Source organism: Paramormyrops kingsleyae, chromosome 7, assembly GCF_048594095.1.
Source record: "Paramormyrops kingsleyae isolate MSU_618 chromosome 7, PKINGS_0.4, whole genome shotgun sequence".
NCBI lineage: Eukaryota > Metazoa > Chordata > Actinopteri > Osteoglossiformes > Mormyridae > Paramormyrops > Paramormyrops kingsleyae.
The window spans coordinates 10,906,040-10,933,850 of record NC_132803.1 but is presented as its reverse complement, the minus strand read 5'-3'; the positions used below and the strand labels follow the sequence as shown (position 1 = coordinate 10,933,850).

At 43.6% G+C, this 27,811-nt stretch overlaps 4 protein-coding genes across 7 annotated transcripts in view; 1 reads left to right on the top strand and 3 right to left on the bottom strand.

The window, feature by feature from the left end:
• hook3 (hook microtubule-tethering protein 3) overlaps positions 1 to 1,325 on the top strand; it is a 28,958-nt gene extending 27,633 nt beyond the window's left edge. The window contains exon 23 of the mRNA XM_023808288.2: positions 1,265 to 1,325. Coding sequence (XP_023664056.2) covers positions 1,265 to 1,310 — 46 coding nt within the window. The 3' untranslated portion in view covers positions 1,311 to 1,325. The remainder of the gene's footprint in view (positions 1 to 1,264) is intronic.
• A 1,683-nt stretch (positions 1,326 to 3,008) lies between these two features.
• On the bottom strand, positions 3,009 to 5,401 carry thap1 (THAP domain containing, apoptosis associated protein 1). Of its 4 annotated transcripts, none has more exons than XM_023808263.2 (3): positions 5,217 to 5,401; positions 4,335 to 4,530; positions 3,009 to 4,168 (listed from the first exon to the last, which is right to left on the bottom strand). In XM_023808263.2, the coding sequence occupies exons 1-3, from the start codon at positions 5,285 to 5,287 to the stop codon at positions 3,770 to 3,772; spliced, it is 666 nt and encodes a 221-aa protein (XP_023664031.1). In that variant the 5' UTR covers positions 5,288 to 5,401; the 3' UTR covers positions 3,009 to 3,769. The 4 variants fall into 4 exon arrangements, with proteins under 4 accessions (XP_023664031.1, XP_023664032.1, XP_023664033.1 ...); XM_023808264.2 differs by lacking the exon at positions 5,217 to 5,401 and adding an exon at positions 4,828 to 5,213; XM_023808265.2 differs by lacking the exon at positions 5,217 to 5,401 and adding an exon at positions 5,067 to 5,213.
• Positions 5,402 to 7,861: 2,460 nt separating this feature from the next.
• Positions 7,862 to 14,113, bottom strand: june (JunE proto-oncogene, AP-1 transcription factor subunit). The gene is made up of 2 exons (XM_023808573.2): positions 12,296 to 14,113; positions 7,862 to 11,821 (listed from the first exon to the last, which is right to left on the bottom strand). The coding sequence occupies exon 2, from the start codon at positions 11,708 to 11,710 to the stop codon at positions 10,691 to 10,693; it is 1,020 nt and encodes a 339-aa protein (XP_023664341.1). The 5' UTR covers positions 11,711 to 11,821; positions 12,296 to 14,113; the 3' UTR covers positions 7,862 to 10,690.
• Positions 14,114 to 16,769: 2,656 nt separating this feature from the next.
• On the bottom strand, positions 16,770 to 26,643 carry tek (TEK tyrosine kinase, endothelial). The gene is made up of 21 exons (XM_023808217.2): positions 26,452 to 26,643; positions 24,046 to 24,342; positions 23,692 to 23,802; positions 22,862 to 23,014; positions 22,561 to 22,692; positions 22,292 to 22,429; positions 22,089 to 22,214; positions 21,575 to 21,720; positions 21,342 to 21,486; positions 20,822 to 21,115; positions 20,125 to 20,430; positions 19,840 to 20,000; positions 19,546 to 19,756; positions 19,255 to 19,365; positions 18,501 to 18,691; positions 18,236 to 18,349; positions 18,021 to 18,091; positions 17,897 to 17,937; positions 17,715 to 17,811; positions 17,326 to 17,425; positions 16,770 to 17,207 (listed from the first exon to the last, which is right to left on the bottom strand). The coding sequence occupies exons 1-21, from the start codon at positions 26,498 to 26,500 to the stop codon at positions 17,133 to 17,135; spliced, it is 3,069 nt and encodes a 1,022-aa protein (XP_023663985.1). The 5' UTR covers positions 26,501 to 26,643; the 3' UTR covers positions 16,770 to 17,132.
• Between the last annotated feature and the right edge of the window lie 1,168 nt (positions 26,644 to 27,811).

The following is a 27,811-nucleotide window of genomic DNA, read 5'->3' as shown; positions in this document are numbered from 1 at the left end:
ACAAAGACAAATGAAAATATTCCTGATCATTTAGACCACAGTTGATCGACTGAAATGACATATTTTCAGACCAGTTTCCATGTGGCACGACTGGAAACTTTCTCTACCTCAAAAATAAAGCTTGCCTCTGGTGTTAATCGGAATTCAGCATTACCCCTGACTGCAGTTTTGAATGATGTGCTGCCTGGTAATTAGAAGTTCAAAGATTTCCTATGAGAAGCATACTGCACGTCACCAGGACATTCACCATAAAATCATCATTTACAGTCAGCCTTCCAGGGGGAGACGTTCTGGGAGAACTTCTCTGCATCAGTCAAAACATATTACACATTTGTTCAAATAATAAGCAAAAACGCTGTTCAATACATACAAATTTGGTTGTAGCTTTTCTGCTACATTGACACATTTCTACGTCAACTAAATTTAGCATCTTGAGCATGTGATGGTGAGATTAATATATAAATGTAATGTTTCAAACACGTGTGTATGTGACCCACAACTAGAGGTTGAGTCAGGTGGTCTTGCCTTCCATAGAGGACAACTCTCTCCATGAGGAATACGGCAAGCCTGCACATTTTGGGCCAGGGGCTGATTTCAGTGATAAATTCCCGCATTCCAGTGGATCCTACGTGGAAAAAGCAACTGAAAGTAAAGAAGCGTTTGCAACGACTCTGTTGGCCTCTAATGCACTACTTGCATGAACACTTTCAAGTTTAGATGGCGCCATCGTTTCTGGTCTTACTTGTTTGTATGCAGTTGTGGCCTGAAGTGTTTTACACTTAGAGGGAGAGACAGAGAGAAAGAAAGACAGAGAGAAAGAAGATAGAGAATATAAATATATACATATATTTAATTGCTCATTCTGTAATATTGCTGCAGCATTCTCTATGTTCTACCCACTGCAGAGAGCGAATCAGAATGTAATGAACACAGTGCAAATTAAGCCAATAACACATCCATTGAGAAATCCAGTGGCCGTACTTCATGATGTACACTGCTGCTCTGACGCAGAATCCAACACTGATATCAAACTGCATTAAAGAAATTTCAAAAAGGATTTAAAATTACCGCACAGCTGTGTTTTCACCCACAACTGTTACAACTGTAATGATTTTAGCTGAATCCTTTGTACTGTAGGCACACACGCTGACCTTGAAGGGACAAACTCTCATAGTGACCAATTCATAACCTAGTGTAAATAACTCAGTGTTTTCCAATCTGGTTCTTGGGGACTCAGAGTCGGTCCATGTTCTTGCTCCCCCAGGCTCCCTGCCAGACAGTCCACAGTCCCTCCCAGCTGCGAGGTCTGAACACGCCACCCATGGCAGGCATCCCTGGCTGTTTGTCGTATTGCTTCTGTCATGTGCTCTCTCCTACGACTTTAAAACACGTCTCTTCTGCTGCCTGAAGGGCAAGCCTTCAAAAATTACCTTTTTTGGGATTCTTTAGATGTTGATATGTCCAAGACCGGGATATTGTTTCAACCAACCAGGTTGAGTACTCTGTGACTGAGACTCTATATGCTCAATTGGTTGGTTGAAACAAAATCCCGGTCTGGATTTCTATTCTCTAGACCTGAATTACCCAACCGTGGAAATGAAACACTGTTTTTAATCTATAGTGGAGATTTGTGAGAATACGTTCGGTACTTTCAGTCAAACGACCTGTAAGGCTGATCTGCCCTCCCTGCAGGACATGTACCTCAGGCAGGAACAGAGCAGCCAAAATCTGCAGGGACACGACTCACCCGAACAACTACCTCTTTGCCAGGCTGAGGTCTGGGAATCACTGTGAGAAGTGAGAGGCTCAGAAGGAGCTTCTACTCTCAAGCCGTTAGACAGATTAATATGCTTCTAATTGATATTGCTTCCTTATCAATGCACTTCACACTTTATTTGATCTGTTTTGCACATCTCTGGTCTATTTATGTTTTACAGTATAACTTCACTTTTATGACTATTTGTTATATTATTACTTTTAATGTCTTTATGATTTTGTGCTTTCACTGTCATGGCAGATTTGGCCACCTTACATTTCACCGTAGGTTATGGTCTGACTGTATATCTTGCATGTGACTAATAAAACCCTTGAAAATAAATGCTTGAATACCAAAGTTCACGTTCCATAGAACTTATTGATGCTAACGAGTCTGGTCACACATCTCTGCTGGCTGTCCTTTCGTTTCAAATAACCAGTAAAATTGACATAGCAGCCCTAACAATGACGTCAGCAAACCCACTGGCCAGTAAGAGGCCTCTACACTGGCTCCACACACACACTGCGGCTGTTTACCGCTAAAATCTGCACCCACACAGACACTAGTTCTCAGTCAAACATAAACAGCAGCCTCATTTTTGCGTTTCAGAATTTGCTCGTACAGGTTTTATGGTTAGTGGTAGATCTACTCATTTTCTGTTACTCAATTTCTGTGATTTAACACTTCCGTTAACAATGCGCCAGGTTAAAAAATCAGAACACTGAAGTACTCTAACATGGAATAGCTAAGTGACTGTGTCAAAGTGATCATTCTCCAAAAATGAAAGATGTCAAAGCTCTCCAAAATACAGAACGTAGTTTCAGTACCTGATCATAGCATCAATAATGTAAGGACTATCATTAATGTAATAACTGCTAGTAACATAATCAAATTTTCCATTCTAAATGTAATAAAAATCAATAATATAATAACCAACCAATAATGTATTAACTTAATATATTATAGGCAAAAAGTTATTACATTATTTGTTCAGAATAAGTATTATATCATTTGCCAGCTAGTTCATTACTGAATTTTATTACATTAAGTACAGAAAAATGATGACGTTATTAGCAGTTATCACATTAATGGTAATTACTACAATGTTGGCTGCTACACTGATTATTTCTTTAAAAATCTGATGCATTGCATGTAAAATTAGAATCACGGTTTGAAGAATGGGAAAATGTTGTAAATATACTGTAGCTAAAATCAGGCTGCATTCTGCCACAAAGCGATCACACGCCGAGACTCACCGCCATTCTGTTTATTGGTGCTACCATCGGTGCTTCAGGAGATCAAAACAGTTGTCTCAACTCAACGAGCAGAATTTACACAGTAGTACACAGCATTTTACAAAATGTTATTAAACTCTGCTGTTCTTAGTACTGTAGAATATCTCACTACTGCTGCAATTCACATCCTTTGTGCAATATTACTGTAAACAAATTCTTACAGACACATTTTATAATACTGCTATTCCAACTTCAATCATTTTGCATGCTTTCTTAAATTAGATAATTTACCCCAAACCCCATAATTTCCTACTCTTGGTTAAGAGTTAATTAGTTCGACCCAGGATTTGCATAGACCAGTGGTTATGAACTCTGGTTAAATGAGAGCAGCCTTTTATCTTTAAACCTCTAACAGCCTTTGTACTGAGAGCGAGGGGAGACCATCCTTTAAGCAGTTCAGTTGAGGGCTTGGTTTGAGCGCTGTGGACCTGTACACTCCTGCCTACCATGAACAGGGTTCAAATTCACATGCGACACTATCCACGCCACCTGTGCACACTTTGCTTTGGTCTATAAGGGACCTCAGAATTTTCTGAATGCAGTCCACTACCAATACACCAAAACTGAATCATCCTAGTCTCTTTAGATGCTTAAAATTTCCAGTGATGGATTATCAGTAAGCCTGGGATTGGATGACACTTTGTTGAGTGCAATGAGAGGAACCCAAAATGGAAATACATGACATTTTCTGCTGGGTTTCCCCAAGCAGCCAAGGCCACTACAAGCCACCCACAGACTCTGTTCCTTTCAGGACGTCATAGAGCTCCTTGGGCAGGATAACGTAGCTCTCTCTCATTATGGGCTCCCTGCTGGCATCCTGTGACTCCTTCATGGCTTTCATCTTCTCCAGCTGCCTCTCCTGGCGGCGACACTTCTGCTGGACGGTCTTCAGCTTCTTGCGTAGCTTGTCCAGCTGCTCCTCTAACTGCTCCACTCGTTTCTTCTGCTGCATGGTGTCCTCCACAGTGTAGTTGTGGTCGCAGGGGATTGACGTGTTCGGGAGCAGCGCTGGGTTCACCACCACCTGCAGCTGGGCCTGGGACTGCTCAGCCTCTGGGATGGGAAGCACCAGGGGAAACGACACCTGTGGCACGTCTCGACCATCCAGAGCTTCTTCCTACCAGATAAAATTGGGGTTCATGTAACTCCGCTATGAGCAATTTGCTGTAAAGTCCGGTGCTTCCATATTTCTAGACATCGTTTATTTGCTACATGACAGCCAATTTTGTAAAGGTGTAGATTCGATTTGTGGGGTCGCTGGCACAAAGTGCAAGGTCCTTTACCTTTTTCTGTGTCCTGCCGAAGCAGAAGAGTGATGGAACTGCATTCTCTTTCAGAACCCGGTTGTTACACTCCTGTTTGAAGCAGTCTTTTGTAAAATGCTGTGAGCAGATGTTGCTGTACTTTGTCGGCTTGAAGTTGTTCCTTCTCATTGCCGCCACCCATTTTCCACATATATCTGGACGTGCAAGTGGGAATCTATGATGCGGAAGACTGATAATTACTTAGAGAAAACAAAATACTTACACACCCCCTGTTGGCTGGAGGCCAGCATGCAGTCAATTATCTTTTTTTATTATTAAATTATTATACATATTTAACAGGAAAAACATCATGGAGTGTGTAAAGTACAAGTATTATTATTTCAGGTGATAACATTAACAAGGAACAGGAAGGATTTCGTGAATATTCTAGGTGGACGCAGTAATTTTGGCCAGCTACCCACTTCCACTCGGGACCACTCTGAACTGTGCATAATCCAAAGGTCCTCTTTACCTTTCATTCATTCCAGCTGTGCCTCTTTCTGTTCTAAATCACTATTGCAGTTTAGGGCAGAGATGCCAAACTCGGACCGGGAAGGCTGGAGGCGTACTCTCTCACCTTATCGCATTTCACTGCATGTAACGTCATATACTTTGTAATGTAATTCAAATGTGACCTAATTTCAGTGCATGTCACCTCACTTCGCCTTGTGTCACATCATGTCCCTTCGTGTAAATCTAATGTCACCTCACCCAGCCTCTTGTAAGCCCCTGTCACCTCACGTCACCCAGCCCAGGGTTTCGCACTCTGCACACATGCTGGCGGCTCCATGGCTCCACGTCGTATGCTTTGCCTTCCTTTCGAAAACGCACGGCGGAACGTCCGGCTGCAGTTCAACTTACTTGTGAAAAGAAATATTTTTGTCCTTATGGTATCTGTTTTTACAGCCATACGCCGAACAAGACTGTACCATGGCTGCAGTAATAACTAAACTATGAACATTCAAATTCGTCCCGTTTATTATGTATTTCTGTTTTTTTTCACGGGGGGATTCTTATCCAGCTTCCAAGATGGCTGCTGCGGCTTCGTTTTTGGTCACATGATAAGCACTTATAATTTCTATTGGTCAACATCAAGGAAGAACCTCCTTATTCCGCTGACGCAAAAACTTTTCTGGGCAAAATATTCTACACTAGTAAACTAGAAGGGCGCCTACTAAGGAGGGAGGTAGTATAGAAAACATACAGGAACTAGAGTTGTAACCGCGGTAACCGCAGACATCCAGGCATGTGGTCGCGAGAGTCACATGACTACACCCCGTAACATTAAAAGGATAGATGAAACTCTCGATGTCTTTAATGTAATCATATTGAGAAAGGAGAATGTGAGACTTCAATATACTTTTACACATTATATGTGAAAATCTGTCACATGAAAATCACATATTTATAAAGAAGTACGAATGAGACTGCACAGGAATGAATACTTTAAGTTTAATATAATACGCATAGAAATACAAATAATCATGCAGGTTTTGTCTGCTACATAACGCATGCGGAAGTAAGAAATGGATGTTCATTGTGTGGGTTGGATTTTAGGATTGCACTGGATGGTCCCTCCAAAGTGCAAAGCGTCTCAGACAGTGTACGTGTTGCAATCTAGGATATTCCTGTACCAGTGATGCTACTGAACCGCTGATGCAACCACGTCCTCCTTGAAATGGAATATATTTATTTCTATATACCCCCATACTAATCGGAATATTTAAGAATTAGCATATCAACAAATACACCTCCGTGTGATATTTATGTGTCTAAATTCATTCATTTCGAATAGCAACAAATACATTTTGATAGCCAATAATGAGTGAAATAATACATTTTGGAAATACACTGTCAAGAGTGCCAATACTGTTTCCCTCTTGTGTCTTAATTGCTAATTACTCTGCTCAGAATTTCCTCATGTGTTGCATCCATTGACGTTCGGCTGACGTGTGATTTTCAATTCGAGACAATTAAGCCTGCACATTCATTTAAGAGTTTTATTACCTTTTAAATGTAGTCTGTATGATTTGCAAAATACCCATTTTATGCAGATAATCGTAGGCTTATATTGGGATAATATAAATTTGCCGTAAGATCTCTTGCGTGTGCGTGAGAGTCTGTAAGAGTGAGTGTCGTGCCGGATCCGTGAGAGTTGGAAATGCTGGGTATCTGTGTTTTCCTCTTTATATGCTATTTATATTATCTGCTGCATCGTTCCATTTATTGTCTTAGTCTGCCCCTTTGCCGTGCCCCTCGTCAGGCTCGCAGTTTCACTCCTTGTGTCTATTCTGTGCCATGTTCATTAAATCCCATATACCCGCACCTGCGTCCCTGCCTCCCTTCACCCATGCCTGACAGTTTGTGACATGTCCATTAATCTTCTAATTGCCAGGGTTCTTCTGCCTTATTATCCTCGCCAGGGTCAAGCTTGGAGTCTGCCCCATGCAGGCAGCATATAGGACGCGAGGTTGGGGTTCACCGTGGATGGGATGTGCTTCGCCGGACACACTGCACATACATAGGCTACTTCCAGCAATTTCAAGACATCCATTAGCCAAACGATCTCTTTTGTAATTATATAAACTATTCATTTATAATACACAACTCATTCATCATTAGGAATGGATTAATGTACTGGAAAGCATGTATGTAAATATGTCCAAATGTTTCGTGAACAATTATCTGACCTGACAGAGTTGTTAAACATAGTTATATATTTATATTCACCCTGAGTATTATTTGTAAAATGTTGGATTGCGTAATAGCGTAAATACTAGGCGTACGTATACGCATTCCATCAGCACGGCTAACAAAATACGCCTTATTATATATTATGCAGCTATGTATAGTTTCAACTTCTCCCTCTCAGAGTAATGAAAAATTGAATGTGCTGAGTGAAAGATATCTGTATTTTTCTTCGTTCGGTATTTTGTGTCAGCCTTAAAGTTAACCGAGTAAAGTTAAAATTATTGATTAAATTAATGATTAAATATTCGTTCAAAGGAGAATTGTCATACGTGCGTGTCTGTAAAATTAGTATTACGGCTCTAAAATGAAGATCCGGTTGATTTCCCGTACGATGTCTGGTCATTTAAATAGGTGCTCTCTCTTTTAGTAGGTGTCTCAGAGCGGAATTCCCAGCAATTCCGCGATCAGGATTGGCGCTAAATGAACTTTCACTTTCGCAATGACCCAGGTTCATTCCATGTTTTACTGGAAGTCCTGCTCTTTACAGAAAGCACCAAAACTCACTGTGGGTGTAATTACACTGTTTATGCGTCAGTGGTAACCTTCCCTTCTGCAATACAGTTAGCCACAGGTCGTATTCGTTTCGTTTTCTCTGTCCTTGCGTGTTTATTCAGTTGATTCCGGGTGTAGATGAAATAATTAAGGCCGGCAATTATTACGCATTTCCAACCTCAGTTTCTCCCGGATTTAACTAGATCTGAATGTTTTATTGTTCGCTCCTGGTTGCGTAGTACTTAGTTTGTAACTTCTGAGAATACCATAAGGAATTTTTAATATTGATAGATATTATTAAACGTAACTCCCGTTCCAAATAACTTTTACATAATCTTATAGAGTACAGTGATGAACAAGGAATACAAAACTAAAATGGATTCTAAACAATATTCCCCGTCATCTATGACGACTCTTTTGTAAGGAAGATTTCGAAAGGTCGGGGAGTTCAGCATTGATCTTTAACTACCATTGGTCATATGAGGTCATCACACCACTGGGGACGAAAATGCTGTTGGTCTGGAGGAAATTCCTCAAAGTAACTTTTTAACAAGGTTGAATGCCAAATGATTGCCATTCAGTCACAAATTACAGTAAAGCAAGAAGTGGTATTGGGGAAACCCGTTTCTCAGAGGAGAAAAGACAAAAAGTCTGTGTCTCTGTGTACAAGTCCATGGTCAGTGACCAGGGCACAGCCAACAATGAACAATCGCCTTTCCAGTTTCATCCTGATTTGTTGATTGTTGGGCCGCTTGTAGTCACCATTTCACTTGAATTCCAGGAGCATGCACATTCTAGCTGAAAAGCCAGGACAAATTCGAACCCCCAACCCAGCTGATGTGAAGCCCTGTGCATTTGTAACCCTAACACACAGCAGAATCTGATTTTACCATTATAGTTAGCACCACCGGGACCAAGTCCTCTCTGAAATGATTTCCCTACAGCCTACCTTAGCTGTTCGAAAGCTTGTAATTCATAAACAGAAAATGAAATACACCTGGAAATTCTTCACTGTAGTTACGGCTAAGCAGCATTATTTACATTGTGTTAAAATATATTTAAATAGTACTTATAACAGGTAAACAGACACTAGAGAGAATCCCATCCGTTCATCCATCTTCCATAACCGCTTATTCAGTACAAGGTTACAGGGTGAAAAGGGTATCTATCGTTTGTAGGTAGATTAAGGTTTTAAACAAAAAAATGACCATACTTTCAGGGTTGGGGTATGTGTTGGTGTCTGTGCGTGTGTGTGTGAGCTCTGAGGTATTTCCCTATCTAGTGTCGGTGATGCCCCCCCCCCCACTGATCCTGTACATGATAAACAGCAGGAGGAATAGATGGATGGATGGATGGATGAAAATGTAGCCTTAATGGTCACATTTTTTATAATATCACACAATCATGAATTTACAAATGTAAATTACAGATAAACTCAAACAATATAAATGAAAACATCAGCCCCCTTGACCATTAACAGGAACAATAATAAAATGCTTCTTGTATTTCATAGATCAATATACTGTTGCAACGGATGCAGATAAACACGGGGGCAAAATTCTCTCATGCTGTGTTTGACATTTTTTTGTAAAAAAAAAAAAAAAAAAAAACAGTGCAATGCTTTAAACAAATATTGAAAAATACATTAAATATGTATTTTGCACAGACAACACAAACATGAAGTTTTGCTTAAACTGCTATAAAATATAATTTTGAATAAAAACCCCCACAATTATAAGTAACCACCTGGGCCCAGTTTCTTAAAACCATCTTAATGCTACGTCGTTCGTAAGTTCTATCTTTTAACATAGAACTCAGAAATGACGTTAAGAAGGTTCCGGGAAACCGGGCCTTGTCTGAACTATTTGAGTTGCACCTGTCTGTCTAGCACTGAAAACTGTTACTTTGAACTATACTCTTCCATAACGTGTGGCTTGAGTCAGCACAGCTTCAAAACACTGTCTTTAGAGTCATTAGGAACCATTTGGGGAAAACGTATTTCATTCAAAATTAATACCTTATGCAGTTCAAGAGAAATATATATATTAATACATAATTTAAAGATTTACTGAAACTATTGAATATCATATTAAGTCTGTATTTTCCTAGAAAAAAATCAGTGCATTTCTAATTGATCTGATAAATGTATATGTACTTTTGCACTGTACATATACGTACATGATTCATCATTAAGAGACGTTATTTAAATTAGACACTGATATGTAGTAAATATATAAGCCTGATATAATCAGACACACACATGCATAATCCGCTCCAAAGAGACAGCAAACAAATAGAACATTTCAGAAAGAGATGTGACTCAGTCCAGCAAGTGGGTTGCATTTCCCATTTCACAAGATGTCTGCTGACTGTGACTTCACTGGAGTTCAGTGGAATTCATAGTGAGATGCTTTTGGGAAACGGCCCCCCTGTGCCCTTAGTCACATCACTCAGCTAAGGTCGTTTACTCTGTAAATCTAGCAACTCTTTACTTAAATTTAAAACATGTCACACTTGAAGACTGCAGCACATTTGGGACACTGAATGTTCATAATACATTGGACCTACAACACCAATTGTCACAAAGTCAGGTGCTAAAAGTCTGCGCAGTTTTAAAAATCTGTTTTAATATTCAAGTAAAGCCTTGAAGTATACATACTTATAACTTATCAAGACTTATTAAACCTTCACCATTTTCCTCTAATTTTCCTCCTTCTTCTGACTACTCAAGATCAGACAAGTACTGACAGAAGTAAAATTCCCAGGAAGCCAAGCAGTTTTCCAGTACGTTCCGTTCTGGGGCGTTGTTAGTGTCCAGAGTGCAGAGATTCCTTTTGCCTGGAATCTTTGTGTCGTTCTGCCCATGTTCCAGTGTCAGTTTCACTTTTAAAATCTGCAGTGGATGTTTTCCCTTTTGTTACTGTCTGTGGTGGAGAGACAGTATCTGCCCAAAGCACCTAAAAAATTATGTGTGACACACTCCGCTCCTCAGGCATGTGCCAGGCAAGGCAGGCCAGGCAAGGCAGGCCTCTTCCCAGACACTCAGAATCATTAGTTATGTAGTACATTCACCATGCTGTTATTCAAAGGGCTCAGGTCCCTCCTCGCTTAGCCACCACGATCTGGCATCCACTGTTGACGTGACTCGTGACTTTCTCTTTCAGCTGTGCCACCTGGTCCCTCAGAACACTGGCGGCGGACGCCAGGTCAAAGTTCTGGGTCTTAAGTGCCTTCACTCTCTCTTCAAGGCGCGAGATCCTTTCCAGTTTGCGCTTCCGGCATTTGGAGGCTGCTATGCGATTGCGGATCCTCTTTCTCTCTGCCTTGATCCGCTCCTGGGACTCCATGTCTATGGGCGAAAGCGATTTTGGGGAGCTGGTAGATTCCACCAGTGGGTGGGGCATCTCAGGAACTATTTGCACTGCATCCATGCCCCGTCTCTGGGAGTGGGACCCTTGGCCTTGTCCACTGTGACCTGAGCAGTGACCGGCAGTTGCGAACGGCAGCTGGCTACCAAGATACGATGCAGAACCTGTGATCTGGGTGGGACTGTAGCTGTTCATATTAGTGTATGTCAGCAATTCACCTGTGGACATTATGTTTCTGTGGTAGGAGCCCTGAATGGCAGAGGATGGAGAAATGGACGCCCCAACAAGCTGATTCTGCTTATTTAGATCAGCCAAAGCCCGGTCAAATCCATCTGTAAAGCCATCTTGTTCATTGGTGACTTGGTTCCTGTAGAGAAAGGTGTTTCCTGCGCAGTTGGGGCCTGGATTGGCTGTAATCAGCCCTTGGTTGGACTGGATCATCAGCTGCTCTAAATCTGGGGATTGCAATTTCAGGAGGTTCATGTCAGAAGCAGCCATTATCGAGCTGCTTGTGTTATTAATTCCTGTGCTGTTAGCATTGAGGTTACTGCTGTTTACTGGCAGACCCTGCATGAGTTTCAGTTCAGACGTGCTTCCTAGCATATCAGGAAAATTCTGAGCAATCATATTCTTTTTTCCCATCATCTTCTGGCTTTGGTACCCTTCAAAATCTGACACCTGTCCAAAATTTGGCATGCTTGGATTGTCATCATGGTAAAAAGCAGTTTCCATCTTATTTGTCATTGGCAGTGTAATCTCCCTTACAAGACTGACATATATAGAAATAGGTTTGTCATTACAAAGGCATTTTAGGGATCCAGACGATGAGATTCCAGGAGAGTTCAGTACGTTACCCTGTGGAAACACACACATACACGTATATATCGCTGAGCAAAATAGAAACATTATAAACAGGTAAAATGACGCCCTTTTGAAATGAGTCGCAAATTTCAAAGACAGTCCGCTTTATTAAGAAACAAGTTTCAAAAGGACTCCAGAGTCGCCTTTATTGTAATATTTACTCACACGCCTCCGTTTTACGCTAACAATGAGTCACAATTCCAGTTTTTCATTACCAATTTGCTGAGTTATAAGCCTACGGTAATAACAGCGTACTTTCTAAAGAAAAAACCGAACCAGCGTTAACACGCACAATTTGTTAACACAGCTAGCAGTTAAACACAGCTAGTTAAAAAATTATACTCCGTGAAAATGTTAGTAATCCACGTGTTAGCGATTGCTGTGATTAATGCTTTATGTGTCACTGTCCTGCTACATTTTAAAGATGATACGTATAAAACAAAACATACACACTTGACACATACTTACATTAAACTCCGACGGCACGCAGGCAGTTTTCTGCTGAAGCAGATGGTACTTGGTCTTCACTTCTTGGTCTTCAGGATGTTCTTCATGTGAAAGGTCCTGTAATTCCCTGACTACACAGCCGTGTTAGGGCTTCTAATAATACCCATCCTTTTTAAGACTAATTTCCCGAATATTCTCCTAATCCAAATCACACGAATATGAGTTTACCGAAGGGATGCGAAGTCTAAAGGGACGTTGAAACGGTCGGATTGGCGATCTTTTCGCTGTTTCGGGTGCTTAAGCCAGAGCCGTCCGCTCCCCTGCTTCGCCGCGCTGCTGTCTGCTGCTGCCGGGGCTGCGGGGCTTTCTGTTGCTCCGCTTACTAATAACACCCGCCCCTTTACTTCCCCTAGTTCCTCTACCGGCGGTCATACATCTGCTGACACTTCGCGGCGAAACCTGCCTTAAGACGTCTCCTTCCAGCGGCCACACACCTTCCAGCGTGTATTATGCTGACACCTGTTATTGTAAAGAGTCCATTTCCAGGACAGGCTGACACACGGCGCCGTTTAGCTGGGGACACAGTGCCATCATGCGATGTCATGAGTCGCCGAGGCGTATCTAGAAACTTACTTTTACTCTGTCTTCTGTGCGATTTACGCAGTAAAAGATCATCGTGATCCTGCCGGCAATCCCAGGAAGGACATAGAAAAATATAAAACAATAACTTAAACGTATTGGAAACATGCAAAACATAAACGGAAAAAAATCTTTTTTTAGCACTATTTAGTTTGATCTAGTTCACCAAAATGTAATCATTGCGATTTGTATTTTTACTGATTTAGATTTACGTGAATTTTCTTTTTAAAGGAAACATTTCCGACATGCCAACACGCTCAGCACTGACAGTGTTTGTAACCTTCGGTCATAGTGATGTTTTCAGCAATATTCTGCTTAATGTACTTAAGGGACATAGCCAGAAATTCTGGGCTCCCTGTGGATGTCCTTCTCGGTAGATATCGCCAGCCGGGCCCCTGAACTTCTATTTCCGGGCCCCTATAATGTTTTGGCCCCTGTGGATCTGCCTGGGTATCCCTGCTCCTCCGACTGCCCTGAGTCCGAACTGACAACTCAAAAAGAGATAAGAACGGGGGTCAGTGCTATACGCCATGTCTGTGGCATGTTGTCTTATAGTCTCTTGTCGACTGAATTATCCATGCAAACTTTATCAGACTCATTCTTGAATAACACACTGGTTCATTTGTCAAGGGATTATTAATCGGTTAATACAAAGCAAATATAATAGCTTATATAACAAATGAAGTAAGGAGCCAGTCAGATTGTGAAGACCCAGGCCAGTGGTCATCGACAGTGGTGCAGGATTTAAAGAGGAGACCTCTGGTTTATAGGGAATAGATATGGGGAAATGGAAATTGGCCTGGGACAGAGGCAGCAGACTATAATTAGCAGTAATGCTAGAGGCAGTACCACGACATGTGGGATAACAAATACCTTCCACTGCAACCTGTCAGTGCAAACGGAACCTCAGCGAACCCGGAGCAAATCAAGACTTGTGTACAGGTGTAAAATATTTGATTTTCATACAGTGACTTTAATTTTTATGACTTACGTTATAGTATAGTTTAGTGTATAGTATCCACTAAATGCGCACGTGGGCAGCAGTGTAATACAGTATGTGAGATTAAGATTCAATTAATAGAAAAAAACCTAGAAAATACCTTATAAAGATGTTTGTAACCCAGTCCATGGCGCAGGGTTCCAGCTTTCAGCAGTACAGTCAGTGGTGACTACTAATGAAACAAGATAAAAGCTGCCTTAGATTCGCAGAACAGCCTGCCAGCGCTATTTAGTGGTCTGGTATGCATTAGGAAAGCAAGCACACGAGCGCGTGCACGTTGTTATGCGCTACATTGGCCTGTAGAGGGAGCCATTGCTACAACTTCTGGAGAGGTTGCTTTTGAAGTTGTTTGGATCAGGGGTGATGAAATGTTTTATTTGCCATTTGCACAAGCAAGTACAGGTACATTGGAATGCTTTAAAATATACATACTTAAAGAGGTGAGAGTGAAGCTATAGCTCAGGGCGCTGTGTCAGCAATTTTTACGATGCGTCGAGCATTTTTCAAGGGGTCAAGGGCCCATCTAAGGGGCTCAACTGAGATGTGACTGTTTTGCTGAGGATGAGATTTGAACCCACGACCTTCAGAGGGATATCTAGCTGTGCCACATTCCTCCCTACACAGTGTCAATGGACACACCCTCATGGTTAAAACTGACAAGGCAAATCACTAAATGATTCAAATCACTAAATGATTCAATACAACCGACTACTCAAGAATTTTATGCATATTTGTGGTATTTTTATTTAAGGCAACTATCTAAATTTCTATTTCATATATATTTGGGATACTGGTGAAATGGTCACAATATATCTAGAAAATAAATGCAAGAAAGAAGTTATTAATAAAGTTGAAATGGAAAGATAAATCACCTGAAAGCTTTCACAGAAATACATAACCCTAATTACAAGATCCTGCAAGGCTTACACTAACACCTAAGGTTTCTAATTATCTGACTGCTCCATAATCTGATAAAATAGATTTTGTGCTCAAATCTCTAATCGTCTTATTGTCCTGAAGGTGACCCTAATTACCATGTCACTACTAAAACATCATTTTAGTTAATTATCAGTTTTGCTTTTTTCTCTTTTCAGGTGTTTATATTATTATTATTATTATTATTATTATTATTATTATTATTAGATTAATTCTGTCCAGTGCTTTATGCTGCTATCATGACAGCAAAACTGCAAATTACATTTTCCTTTGTAAAACTATTCCCTTAAATTATGTAAATGTTCTAAAAATGTTGCTTTCTTTTATTCAGATGATATGTACAATTTAGTACTAGGCTTCGAAATGATGAGATGCATTTAATGGATTACCGTATTGGACTTGATCTGGTATTAAGAGACAGCAGGTTAAAAAACAGCAAGCCAGTCTTAATCCACCATGGTGAATTTCATCACCGCACAGAAATCTTGCCGCGGATTTCTCTAACGGGACCCCCTTCTTAATGCATTGTGCTTAGATCAGAGCAGCAAAGCAGGGGGCCCACACCACTGACGCCCACAGGACATCCTCTCCTTTCCTTGGAAAAACACGACAGGGCTGAGAGTGACAGTGAAGGTTTCCTGGACACGGCGTTTCCACCATGACCGAGAAGACCAGCCCACCTGTGCACGTGCAGATCCTGTCATTGGTAGCTATGGTGTGCTTTGGGCTCTGTTGTATCACTAAGGGAACCTCGGTTTGGCTTTTTCAGCTGGTGGTTGATCCTTGGCAGCTCCTGTATAGTGGTGGCGGCCTTTGCCTCCTTCCGCGTGTATGAGGTGTGCAGAGACACGTCTCCGAGGGGAGCCCTCTGTGGGACTGGAGAACCAGCCAAGGTGAAGGACATCATAGAGGCTTCCAACCTGCTCGTGGGGGCTTCTTATGCAATTGGCGGGAAGCCATTTTCAAAATGAAACATTCCTAATGACAATTCAGTCATCTCATCTGGGTTTAGAAATAATTTGTAGGATATATTTAGCTTGATAAAATTCTAGTAAAAGAATCCAATTGTACCTTTCTCAGTGACTAGTGTATTTGTGTACATTGTTGGAAAAAAACAGTATATTGAATTATCGTTTCTTTGCCCCCCCCACTTTTTGAATAACTATATTCTTGCCTATCTATCTGAAGTTGGTGGCATCAAAACTCTTGTGTCACTTTCTCGTCGTCAGTTTTAGCGTCATGGTGAAGCAGAGGCACTGAGGCAACCAGCTGACAAGCTCCCCGCCGCAGATCACGTTACACCGTCGTTTTATCCTGTGAAAAATGAAAGATCGATCTGTCGGCCAAATTTAATAATACCTGGTGCTTCACTGCAGAAAATGACTGATCATAGTTGTGTCTTTAGCTAACTTTGCTATCTGCTAACTTTGAATATTGATAACATTTAAATATCGGGCAGCAATTTCAATTTGTTAACTGACATATCGTGCATCTCTATGTAATGTTTGTTCCATCTTCATAAAGACAATGTGTGATGTAAAACAACAATACTGAAAGAAATATATTACTCAAGAATTGTGAGTGAAAATCGCAATCTTGATTCAAAAGTGAAAAAAAAAATGTGATTCATATTTTACCCAGAATCGTGAGGCCCTACTCCTCATTTTAGGTTTCTGTTTCAGACATAACGAAAAAAAAAGCCAACTGCATAGAGATTCTAAAAGCCAGGAGTACACTTCTAAAAGGCGCACAGCTGAAGGCATCCTTGATAAAGGCCTTTGATGGTAATACGCATCCACCACAGGTCACAGAACACTAGGGTGCTGGACCACACTACACACTATGTTGATAAAACAACGATCACTCCTACAGAAATAAAACTGGAGGGGATCGTTTTGAAAGAACCACATTTACACAGCACACATGATAAAGACTTTATTTACACCAAGGTGATGCTGGGTGACTGTCAATTCCATCAGAGGACCAGCATTTCACCCTCAGGAACGTGCCATAAAACAAACATGAGCACCGCATATAAAATCAGGGAATAAAGCTTGATTGTGTCTTCCATGTTAGTCCATCAATTGAAATACACAACGTGTGTAAAACAGTAGTCTATGAATTCCCAAATAGGGATTATTTAAACTGTGTGCAGCATGTTATGTCTATGCATATTTTGCTGAAATAGGGTACAGTGCGTTACACGTCTTAGGGATATTTTACTAAAACTGCATACAGTATGTTACACATCTTATGGACATTTTAAAGAACAAATCGAAAGTATCACCCTGCTTCTTCTGCAGAACAATCAATCCCGGCGTAGGTGAACTTCTCATATAAGGTGGTGTTCACATAGGTCTGAAAAGAAGATGCATAGCTTTCTTACTGGACACTGGACAGAGCTGCTCAAATGCATTATTATATTCATAATGGGGGGGGGGGTAGCAATTGTCTCTGGGTATCTGTAGAGACTTACCTTTCTCTCTTCAAGCATCCTGCTCAGAGACACCAGAATCTGGGCAAAGGAGGGTCTCTCGTAAGGTTTCTCTCTCCAGCACTGCCTCATTAGGTCATATCTGAGCCGGAAGACGGGGGGTTCACTCTTATTAAACAGTATCACACTCACCTCATAAATCAGCATCTACTCAATGCATAGCAGAAGCCTGCACGCCTTTACCAGGCCCATAGCTGTTGATTGGTTTGGTCTCCCTCTGTAGATTTGGCTACGTGTGCAGGGGATTCAAACCCGTGAGTTTAATACATGACTACAGGCCCGGCCTTCACTGTAAAACGTCACTATTTGAAGTGCTTTTCTGAATCTCTGTGCAGTGACACCGTATCCAGTGCATGTGACGGTGGCCTTACACTTCGTCATCGCAGTTGAGGGGTTTCTCCAGCCTGTAACCTTGGGGCAGCTTCTCGTACAGCTCGGCGCAGCTCATCCCACAGTACGGCGTCCCTCCTGGTGAGGCGGCAAGCAGTCTGAGAACCCCCACCCACATCACAACATAATCAGCGAACGGTGCGTAAGCGAAGCCGCTACAGACCTAAGCTGACAACCTCCCAGAGGAACACGCCGTAGGACCACCTGTGGGTGAATGAAAGGGAGACCGGCGTGAGCCGAGTCCGGCTTGGGGGGGGGGGGGTCGGCGGCCAGCTGCACATGCTCACACGTCGCTGTTTGTGGTGTAGACGCTGTAGTTTAAGGACTCGATCGCCATCCACCTCACAGGCAAGCGCCCCTGTGGGAAACGCCCAACAGGAATGAGGAAAACCAGTTCAAAGCACTGGAAACCATGAACGTGCAGAACCAGCAGAAGGCCGGAGAATCTAACCCCGTCCCCCGAGGCTGGTTTTTGGATGTGAATCTGCAGTGCCGGCCGTACCATGGTCTTCTTCACATACACCTCCTGACCTCTGGAGAGTCCAAAGTCTGCTATCTTTGCCACAAAATTTTCCCCCATTAGGATGTTTCTGGCTGCGAGATCTCTGTGGATAAACTAAAAACGGACCTGCATAAACATCAGGGTCCAATTGGCAGGTTGCTGCAGAATGACGGGCATGAACATGCAGTGCAGTTTCTAAGCGCATTAGCATATGAGGCAGTGTGAGAGACAGTGACGCAGTGCCCTGGGTGACCGCCACGCTCACCTGCTTTTGGCTCAGGTAGTCCATGCCTCGCGCCACGTCCGCAGCAAAGTGCAGCAGCTGCTGCGAGGACAGGGTGGAGGCGGTACTGTTGGCGATGGCGAAGGCCGGGTCTGTCTCCAACACCCGGCTTTTCCGCAGGAAGTCCAGCAGGTTTCCGTGAGGAGCGTACTCAATGGCCAGGTACAGATAACCTTCACCGCCAAAGCATGTCAAAGTCAGTTTAGACTGATGTACAGGGAGAGAGTTGCCATATCACAAGATCGTACATTATTTCAAAGGACGCGGTGGGAAGCACTGATGCTTGATCTTCAGGACTGAGGGTTTAAATCCCACTCCTGCTGTGTGTGAGGTGTGCAGGTTTTAGAATCCCCCCTGAAATCCACAAACATCTGCCTAGCTGAACTGGAAAGGTGAACTAAGTTCCCATTGTAATGGACTGGCATTCCCGTCAAGGTATCCCCTTCACTGTGCCTCATGCTTACTGGGATGGGTGCCAGGCACCATCTCATACTAGATTAGTGGTTGGAAGATAAAAGGATGGGGTTACACCAGGGCTCTCCAACTCCGGTCCTGGAGAGCTACCATCCAGTAGGTTTTCTATCCTACCTGGCTTCTGATGAGCCACACCTGTTCTCAAGTAAATACCAGGAGCAGGTGTGGCTCATCAGAAGCCAAGTGGGAGAGAAAACCTACTGGATAGTAGCTCTCCAGGACTGGAGTTGGAGACCCCTGGGTTAGACATAGTCAGCCCTACCTCTGTGCTCACAAGCACCCAGCAAATTGATAATGTTCGGATGGTGGCCAAGCTTGCAAAGCACTTCCAGCTCTCCTGCAAAGTCCCTGTGGTCATCTTTTGAGGCATATTCTGAGAAATATCAATATGAATAGAAGCAAAAAGGATCAGAATGATCTACTGTATCTAGTGACACAAAGTTTCACCACAACATGGAACTTTTCGGTATCTTCCTCGCCCTAGATAACTCCTCCTTTAAATAACATTTATAACCCCCACGTGCGTTAATTAGCATGACAGTTAATGATGCACCTTTCATTCTCTTGATTGCAGCGTCCATCCTCAGCCCGTCCTTTTTAATCCGTGCCTTCAACACTTGGCCAAAGTTTCCCTCACCAATGACGTCCTGAAACTTAATGTCGTTCCACTGCAGAGCCGGGTAGGGCACCGGCTCTGGCTGCTTCTTGGTCTTCTTTGTCATGGTGAGAGACCCGGAGCTAAACTGAACCACGGGCTCCTCTCGCTGAATGGAGGGCAATGGAGATACCGGCATTGGTGTACTGAGAGCTCAGGACATCCATGTCTCTGGGGAAAATGGAAGCTTACCACAATGTTCTGGAAAGCCTGCACCATCCTACGCTGGAAACTGGCTCTCTTCAGCTGTAACACGATACAGAAGGCTAACAGTATGGTGATGCACGTCATCCCAGCGGAGCCCAAGATGGCAAAGAAGAGCATGTTGCTGGCACTGCCAAACACGTAGAGCCCTAAGTGAAGACAAGCAGACCGCAGGAATGCTGGTGGGTGTTGTGAAGGTACGGAATTGAGGGTTAATCTGAGAGCCCGTGTTAACGTGATTATGCCCGTATTTGAATACCATTCTCAACTCACCAGAACCATTTTCCAGTAAGGTCTTGAGTTGGATCCGTGGATTCCGGAGGCTCTCCCCAATATTGTTTTTGACCCAAATCTCCACCAGATATGATGTGTTGGCCTTGAGGCCTGTGAACTGGAACTGCAGAGCTGGAAGGTCTTGTATGTTTATCTCTGTCATCTGAGAGATAGCAAGCAGTTCGGCCACCTGGAAGCGAATGCTGACCTTACAGATGGAGTTCCCTTCTCTCAAGTTCCATTTGATGGTGGCTGAAGAGTCCGTGATGTTGCATGCCTCAACATCATAAGGTGGAGGTGGAAGCTCTGGGCAGACAGTCGATACCATTTCAGATTTAAAGCAAAAGTATTAAATCACATTAAAGGGGAGATCAAGTGCTCATTGTGCGTGCGACTGTGTACCTGCAGCCCAACAATCCCCTAAGCCTGACAATAAATTTCCCAGAATTCCATGGGGTGATGAAACTATTCAGTACCTTGCGGTGACCATTACTATTGACATACTGTATGGTTTCATAAATATCTAATCAAAGAAAACCTTTTTACAAATTCTCCATCATGGAAATGCTGCTTTGATTTCATGAAATAGAGACTAGGCATCACATTCACTTAAAAGCTATTTCCTAATGTTTCCTTTGAACTTAGCAGGACATGCTAACCTGCTTCCTGTCTGCTGCAACATGAACCCCACACTCACCATTGCTGAGGGTCCACGCCGCCACCTGCTGCATCTGGCGGTACCTGCATCTTCCACCTGCCATCACACACACTGTGCACTCATATCTTTGCTTGGGATTCAGGTGTGTGAGCTGAGCGCCAGTGGAGTTCCACGGTAAATGATACGTTTTATTGTTTGCCGGCTCCACGCTCTCATGGCAAACTACTCGATAGGTCCATTCCTCCTTAGTCAGCTCTTCCAGCCTGTCCCATGACAGGCTCAGTGAGGTCTGGCTCTCTGGAACCAGTTTTACTCCAGATGGAAGTGGGGAGTCTGGCAACAGAAAATCAAGAATGATGCAAACCCCTGATTATTCTCAGGACAGCTCTGAAATATTTAAAATGTTCCTCCTCCTTCCTGACTGATATGAGCAGGTGAGGAGTCCCTTTGCCGTTTGGTGGAACTAAAGGGGATCGGGAAGCCATGTTTCGGGAACCGCGAACGTGCTGACGACGTTGAGGTCTGGGCCAGCTGTGCTCCACCCCCCCAGCCCCCTCACCTTTCACGCTGACATTAAAAGGCTTTTCCTGCCTTCCCGAACTCGTCGTCACCTGGCAGAACCAGACCCCATGATCCTGCAATGAGATCTTATCCACTCTGAACTGGGAAGAGGTTTGGTTGTTTATGGTTTCACTGTCTATTGCCTAAAAGAAAAAAACAGGTCAGCCCTGAAAGGCTTGATGGTACCGTGGGAGGGAATTGGCCCAGATCCCGGTACACACGAGCACTCACATTTATGACGGTTCCATCTGGTTTGATCAGGATGATGTCGCCATGTAGGGGAGCAGGAGCTCCAGCAGCTGTGCAGTTGGCTGTGTACATCACCTCCAAGTTCAGCTCCGTGTCTCTAGGCCTGCTAACCACAACCGGGGCTTCATCTAGCAGAAGAACACCACGGATGCCATTAAAATGGTCAAAATGTACTGACCGACCATCTGATGGTCAGCTGCCAAGTTTGATTATAGTTAAGTTTAAAGATATAGAATCAAGTGCTATCAAGAATTCAACATTATAGCAGCCTTCCCGGGGATCTTGTCTTATGTTCAGCAGAGACACGTTCGTACAGCTACAGGGACCTGCTCTAGCTCATTTTATCATGGCTTGGGACATGAGTGCCCAAAGTGACCCCGTAAATTGCCCAGTGACCTCATACACATACGATCTCTTAAGGGGAGAAGAACCAGCTGATTAAAGACTAATCAGGGAGAGTTTAATTAGTATATTAGTATAAAGATCCAGAGTTTACCCTTGTTCTCACAGCGAGCCCCATGTCGTCCAGCACAGACGCAGCCGCGGAAGCGGTCGCACGAGCCGTGGTCCCCGCAGGCACATCGCAGGTTGCAGCCGGCGCCGTAGAACCCGTCAGGACAGGCTGGGAACATGCGGCCAGCTCAGCGCCGAGTCCACGTTGCATCGCTGACGCGTAAATGGAGCGAGGCGGCCTCTCACCTTCGCTGCAGTTCAGGCCTCTCCAGCCGGTGGCACAGGAGCAGCCGTAGGGATCCTGGAGGCAGAAGACTACCGCGCGACAGCTGCTGTCCTCGCAGCTCTCCTTGCAGGTTCTCCCGAACCTGCCGCTACCACAAACTGCAAAACATTCCTTTTTTTTTTTAAATCCAGATGATAACTCGACCACAGTGACATTTCCACGCCCATAAGGGTTTGGCATGAGGCATCCCGCTAATTATTGCCGTACTGAGGGGCAGGAGGATCTTCACCTGTCTCACAGGTGCAGCCTTTGAACCCGGGGGGGCAGATGCAGTGGCCTGTTTCGTCATGACACACACCTCCGTTCTGGCACCGTGGACAAGACTGTGAACAGCCGTTTCCCCACATGCCAGCTGGACACTCTAAACACAAACAGGGGGGGCGCAGTCTGATCCAGTGTCTGGCCAACCTGGGGCACGTCTAATGACATATGCTCAGGATTGATTGTATGGATTAGAATCAGACCTAGAATGAATTTTATTGACCCCAGAGTGAAATTGTAGAATGTGTACGATAAGTGAGGGCACTAACTTCTTACTATCAGCCTGGTGATAGCAGATGACGCGTTGGTCCCCGAGATGTATCTGGCCGTGTACAGGCCTGCATCTTCAGCCTTCACGGCCTGGATGGAGTGTAGGACACCTTCTGGGACTTCGGACTTTGGGACAGAGTGGATGAAGCACCCTGCAGGTAAAAGCAGTTGGAGAGAATGGTGAAAATGAGCTTGTGGGAGTTTTACTTACACAAAAATGTTCTGAGGGCAGAATGAAAAATTATTGGTTCAGAGAGGAAACCAATCAAATCGTAGAAGAGGTGGGTCCAAGCAACTAGAGGAGGTGGGTCTAACCAATAAGATATCTTGGTCCCGCCTCCTCTAGTTGCTTGGGCCCACCTACTCTATAATCTGATTGGTTATCTCTCTGAACCAATCATTTTTAATTCTGTCCTCAGAACAATTTTCTGCAAATAAAACCCCCATGAACTGAAAATGAGTAGTAACACTATATGAGTTAAGCAATCACATTCTGACAGAGTGATTAGTAGGAGTTTGGAAACTGGTTTAAAATATTTTCCGTTAGAATACTAGGTGTAAAATAAACCTATAATTTTGTTTCCAAGAAATTTTTGTTTTCCTAAATGAAAGCGATAACGCTATTAAAATTTGTTTTGTTCAGTGATTCAGTACTTTAGAAAAGAACATGAATTTCAGTTGCCATCCATAAATTGTTCATGGTGTATGACAATGTGTGCCTGTGATTGATATGTGTCCCACCCAGAGTGTCCCCTGCGAGGACCCTGTACCAGATAATTAGTTGCAGAAGATGGGTGGATGAATGAATAAACTAGGCGATGACACTTACAGTTTTTGTAAATGACTGCATCCTCTGCCTTAAGGATTTTGCGTATGAAAGAAATGTTGACGTTTTCGTTAATGCTGGCAGTGATAGTTAATGATTCTGGATGGAAGGCAGCTGTAAAGGGAAAAAGATGCTTTTCAGATTCCATGTCTGTTTATCTGCTGTCATGTGAAACTGCCGTGAGCTCAGGGATGCAGGATTATAACATTAAACATTTTAACACTGAAGCTATTTGACCAGAATCAGTGCTCCGAACTCTCAGTTAAATGCGAATGATGTTCATATTAACATGCCAACAACTCAAAATACACCACTAGCATGTGTGTCTGTAATGTCAGATATTCAAAGAGCCCCCACCTTCATTTGACATCTTCAGTGTGTAAACTTTCTCGATGGGGTCAACGCTTTTCACCCTGCAGTAGAATGCTCCAAAGCCGATGTTTCGCGTTTCCCATGTGATCTTGGAAGCCGCTTGATAAGTCGTGTCCTGAACGACTTTGAGGGCCTGTTGACCAGGCAAAGAAAATTCTGGACCTATGCTGATGGCATCTGGAGCCTTCCAGTCACTACTGACGCAGTGGAGTGAGGACTCAGGTGATGTTATTATGGTGTCTGGGTTTATCAAGGTCAGGTCTGCTGTGTCGAGAGCATCACCTGTAACATCAGAAACATGAGTGATTCTCAACATCACGTTCCTTTCAATAAGAAGCTCCCCTCGTCCCAGAGCAGTAGCTCTACAAGGAGCTGCTCTCTGTACCGTCCAATCAGCACCTCACTGTGAATTAAATCAATTTGTATTTGCAATTTGCACATAATGTGACTGATCAGCCAAGGCTCTGAACCAACTACCATCCGGTCCCAGGTATAGGGGCCTAACCCTCAGAGCCACACAACAACATGCATACCATGTGCTCAGACGATAAAAGCAAGTGGATGGTTTCTCTAATCGAAAACATAAAGTAGAACGGAGGCAAAATCCCCGGCAAATCGGCTTTATGTTCGCCCCGGGCTGCTGCGAGCTGAAGGATCGACTTTCCTAATTAAGAATTCTGGCAGTGGCACAACATAAGCACCATACTTCCATAGCTCAGTTATCTGATTGTGGTTCAGCTACCAGCACAAGGCAGCAGACCCATAAACTAGCACATAGCACTGGGCGGGAAGCCCAGGGACGGAAAGCTTGATTATTCGCGAAGACAATGGAGAACAGAGGACAGAGGAAGTGACTGGAGCTCAGCCTCATGTCTGAAGATACTTTGTGGATTCGCTTCATTCTCTTGCCGTTCTCTTGTCCGTGAAGTCTTTGATCTAAATCTGTGGTATTGATTTTATATGAAAAATTTTTGTTTTGTTTGCTAACATACAATATCGTATTCCAAGTAAAAGTAAAAGTATCTCTAAGTAACAGTAGAATTACCCCTGAGCCAGCCACTGTTTTATACCACTGAGTGCAGATTTTCTGTTCCTGCCCTGATATAGTATTAATGATAGTTTTAAATACATAACTTGTGACATCTTTGTGACTGCGCAGTCGCTCTGTGCGCCCTGTCACCGCTCTCTGTGACCCAGACCCTGAGCCAGCGGCTGTTTGCTGTGTCACAGCTCACAAGCAAGTTTTCAGAAGCACCTCATGTTTCATTTTGAAGTCTCTTCAGTCTTGATTTGAACTTACTTGACAGAATAATAAAATTACTGCACAACATAATAAAATAAAAGGCACCACTTTACAATAAGTCTCCCTTTTGTCACTTGTAAACAGTAGTAACTCATTAATTAAAAGAAAACAGTGTTATAACTTGTTTAAAATTGTCTAATAATAATTTACAAAGTGTTACAACCTAAGTAATAACCAGATTATAAACCATTCATAAACCCTTTATATGGGTAGCCTTATTGTATAGTGGCACCAAATAAAACAATAAAATTAATAAAATAAGTAATATTATGTGTTTGACACAATCTGTAAATATACTATATACTATAAATACAAAATATAATACCTTAATTGTTTATCATAAATAATTGTGCATCATTTTAGAATTTCATTTTTAATTGACTTGCCAAGGCATTTTAAAATGCTATTTTCACTTTACAATTAAATACGGTTGTGTAACTTCAAGATAATTTTAGAGATGCAAATAATCAATAAAGAATAATTTTTTACACGAGCTGTGAGGGAGGCAGATGGTGGAGATGTAAAAACAAAGCATGCCGATGAGGGGACATACGCATGACACGCAACAGTCTTCATTATTACTCAGTGCTGCAGTTCAGAATGCGTCACGTGTACACAGACACACGTTTATTACTGACATTGCGCCGCTTGATCCAACTCCTACTCTCACACTAATTGTGTGTTTTCAGTCCCCCACAACCCAGAGGCTTCCCAGAACTGCCTTGAAATGCCGAATGCTGGAAATTTTCACTCTACAATGGATGGGTATTAATGCGGACGTGTGATCCAGTTTCAAGCCACTGTCCCGCAAAACAGCATTGTGGTTTATTTTTCAACAGAAGGGTTATACACAGAGCATGTACAACAACGCTTTTGATTTAATAGACTACAAGAAACGAACAAAGCAAATTTCAAAGTCACAAGATGGCAGTAACCCAATCGTACTGTCGCTCGCAGGAAAGCCTACAAGTATATAACACGTTATGGATGTCCTGAGACGACCAGTTTACTGCAGATAAATGATGGCTTTTTGGTTTGAAACGGATGAGGAGCACATACTGGTGGAAAGATAAAACGCTGGTACCTACCCAGAAGCACACAGCTGAGCAAACTCAGGAGAGCAGACACATAGTCCATGGTTATGCACTACAAAGCTGGGTGATGTTTGCAGTGAGGTCCACCTCAGACGCTATTAGAGAAGCCCGTCCATCCACATCTCCACACTGGCTGGAAGAGCAGAGCTGCAGCTCTTTATGGCTCCCCGCCTTTTCCTCCTGCTCTGACCCCCTCCCACGTTTACTTGTACTGGGAGCTCGGGCTCCTTTTCCTGTTTCCTTTTAGTGTGAGGATGGGAAAGGCAGACCTAACAATCCCCCGACATAAACTGGGCGGCTCCCTTATCAAATGCCAGAAAGGTCTCCTGCAGCATTAGAAAAGTGCAGGCGGCGGGCAGAAGCACAGGCTCTGCAGCTGGGATGGTGTTAGAAGTGGAGGTGTGGGTGAGACTATGGGAGAGACTATGGCAGGGTCAGGAGGAGGTGTGGATGGGACTATGGGAGAGACTATGGGATGGTCAGGAGGAAGTGTGGGTGGGACTATGGGATGTTCAGGAGGAGGTGTGGGTGAGACTATGGGATGTTCAGGAGGAGGTGTGGGTGAGACTATGGGAGAGACTATGGCAGGGTCAGGAGGAGGTGTGGATGGGACTATGGGAGAGACTATGTGATGGTCAGGAGGAAGTGTGGGTGGGACTATGGGATGTTCAGGAGGAGGTGTGGGTGAGACTATGGGAGAGACTATGGCAGGGTCAGGAGGAGGTGTGGATGGGACTATGAGAGAGACTATGGGATGGTCAGGAGGAAGTGTGGGTGGGACTATGGGATGTTCAGGAGGAGGTGTGGGTGAGACTATGGGATGTTCAGGAGGAGGTGTGGGTGAGACTATGGGAGAGACTATGGCAGGGTCAGGAGGAGGTGTGGATGGGACTATGAGAGAGACTATGGGATGGTCAGGAGGAAGTGTGGGTGGGACTATGGGATGTTCAGGAGGAGGTGTGGGTGAGACTATGGGAGGGTCAGGAGGAGGTGTGGGTGAGACTATGGGAGGGTCAGGAGGAGGTGTGGGTGGGACTATGGGAGGGTCAGGAGGATGTGCGGGTGGGACTATGGGAGGGTCAGGAGGAGGTGTGGGTGGGACTATGGGAGGGTCAGGAGGATGTGCGGGTGGGACTATGGGAGGGTCAGGAGGAGGTGTGGGTGGGACTATGGGAGGGTCAGGAGGATGTGCGGGTGGGACTATGGGAGGGTCAGGAGGAGGTGTGGGTGGGACTATGGGATGTTCAGGAGGAGGTGTGGGTGGGACTATGGGAGGGTCAGGAGGAGGTGTGGGTGGGACTAAGGGAGGGTCAGGAGGAGGTGTGGGTGGGACTATGGGAGGGTGAGGAGGAGG

Bases quoted from the DNA above. Each gene is read 5' to 3' on its own strand.
- thap1 (XM_023808263.2), bottom strand. From the start codon at position 5,287: ATGGTACAGTCTTGTTCGGCGTATGGCTGTAAAAACAGATACCATAAG. The intron at 4,531-5,216 runs GTAAGTTGAACT...TCCGCATCATAG, and splicing joins AAAAATATTTCTTTTCACAA to ATTCCCACTTGCACGTCCAG. The intron at 4,169-4,334 runs GTAAAGGACCTT...TTTATCTGGTAG, and splicing joins TCGGCAGGACACAGAAAAAG to GAAGAAGCTCTGGATGGTCG.
- june (XM_023808573.2), bottom strand. From the start codon at position 11,710: ATGACAAATAAGATGGAAACTGCTTTTTACCATGATGACAATCCAAGC.
- tek (XM_023808217.2), bottom strand. From the start codon at position 26,500: ATGGACTATGTGTCTGCTCTCCTGAGTTTGCTCAGCTGTGTGCTTCTG. The intron at 18,692-19,254 runs GTAGGGCTGACT...TTGGCGGTGAAG, and splicing joins GGGTGCTTGTGAGCACAGAG to GTTATCTGTACCTGGCCATT. The intron at 18,350-18,500 runs GTGAGCGTGGCG...GTCCGTTTTTAG, and splicing joins ACTACCTGAGCCAAAAGCAG to TTTATCCACAGAGATCTCGC.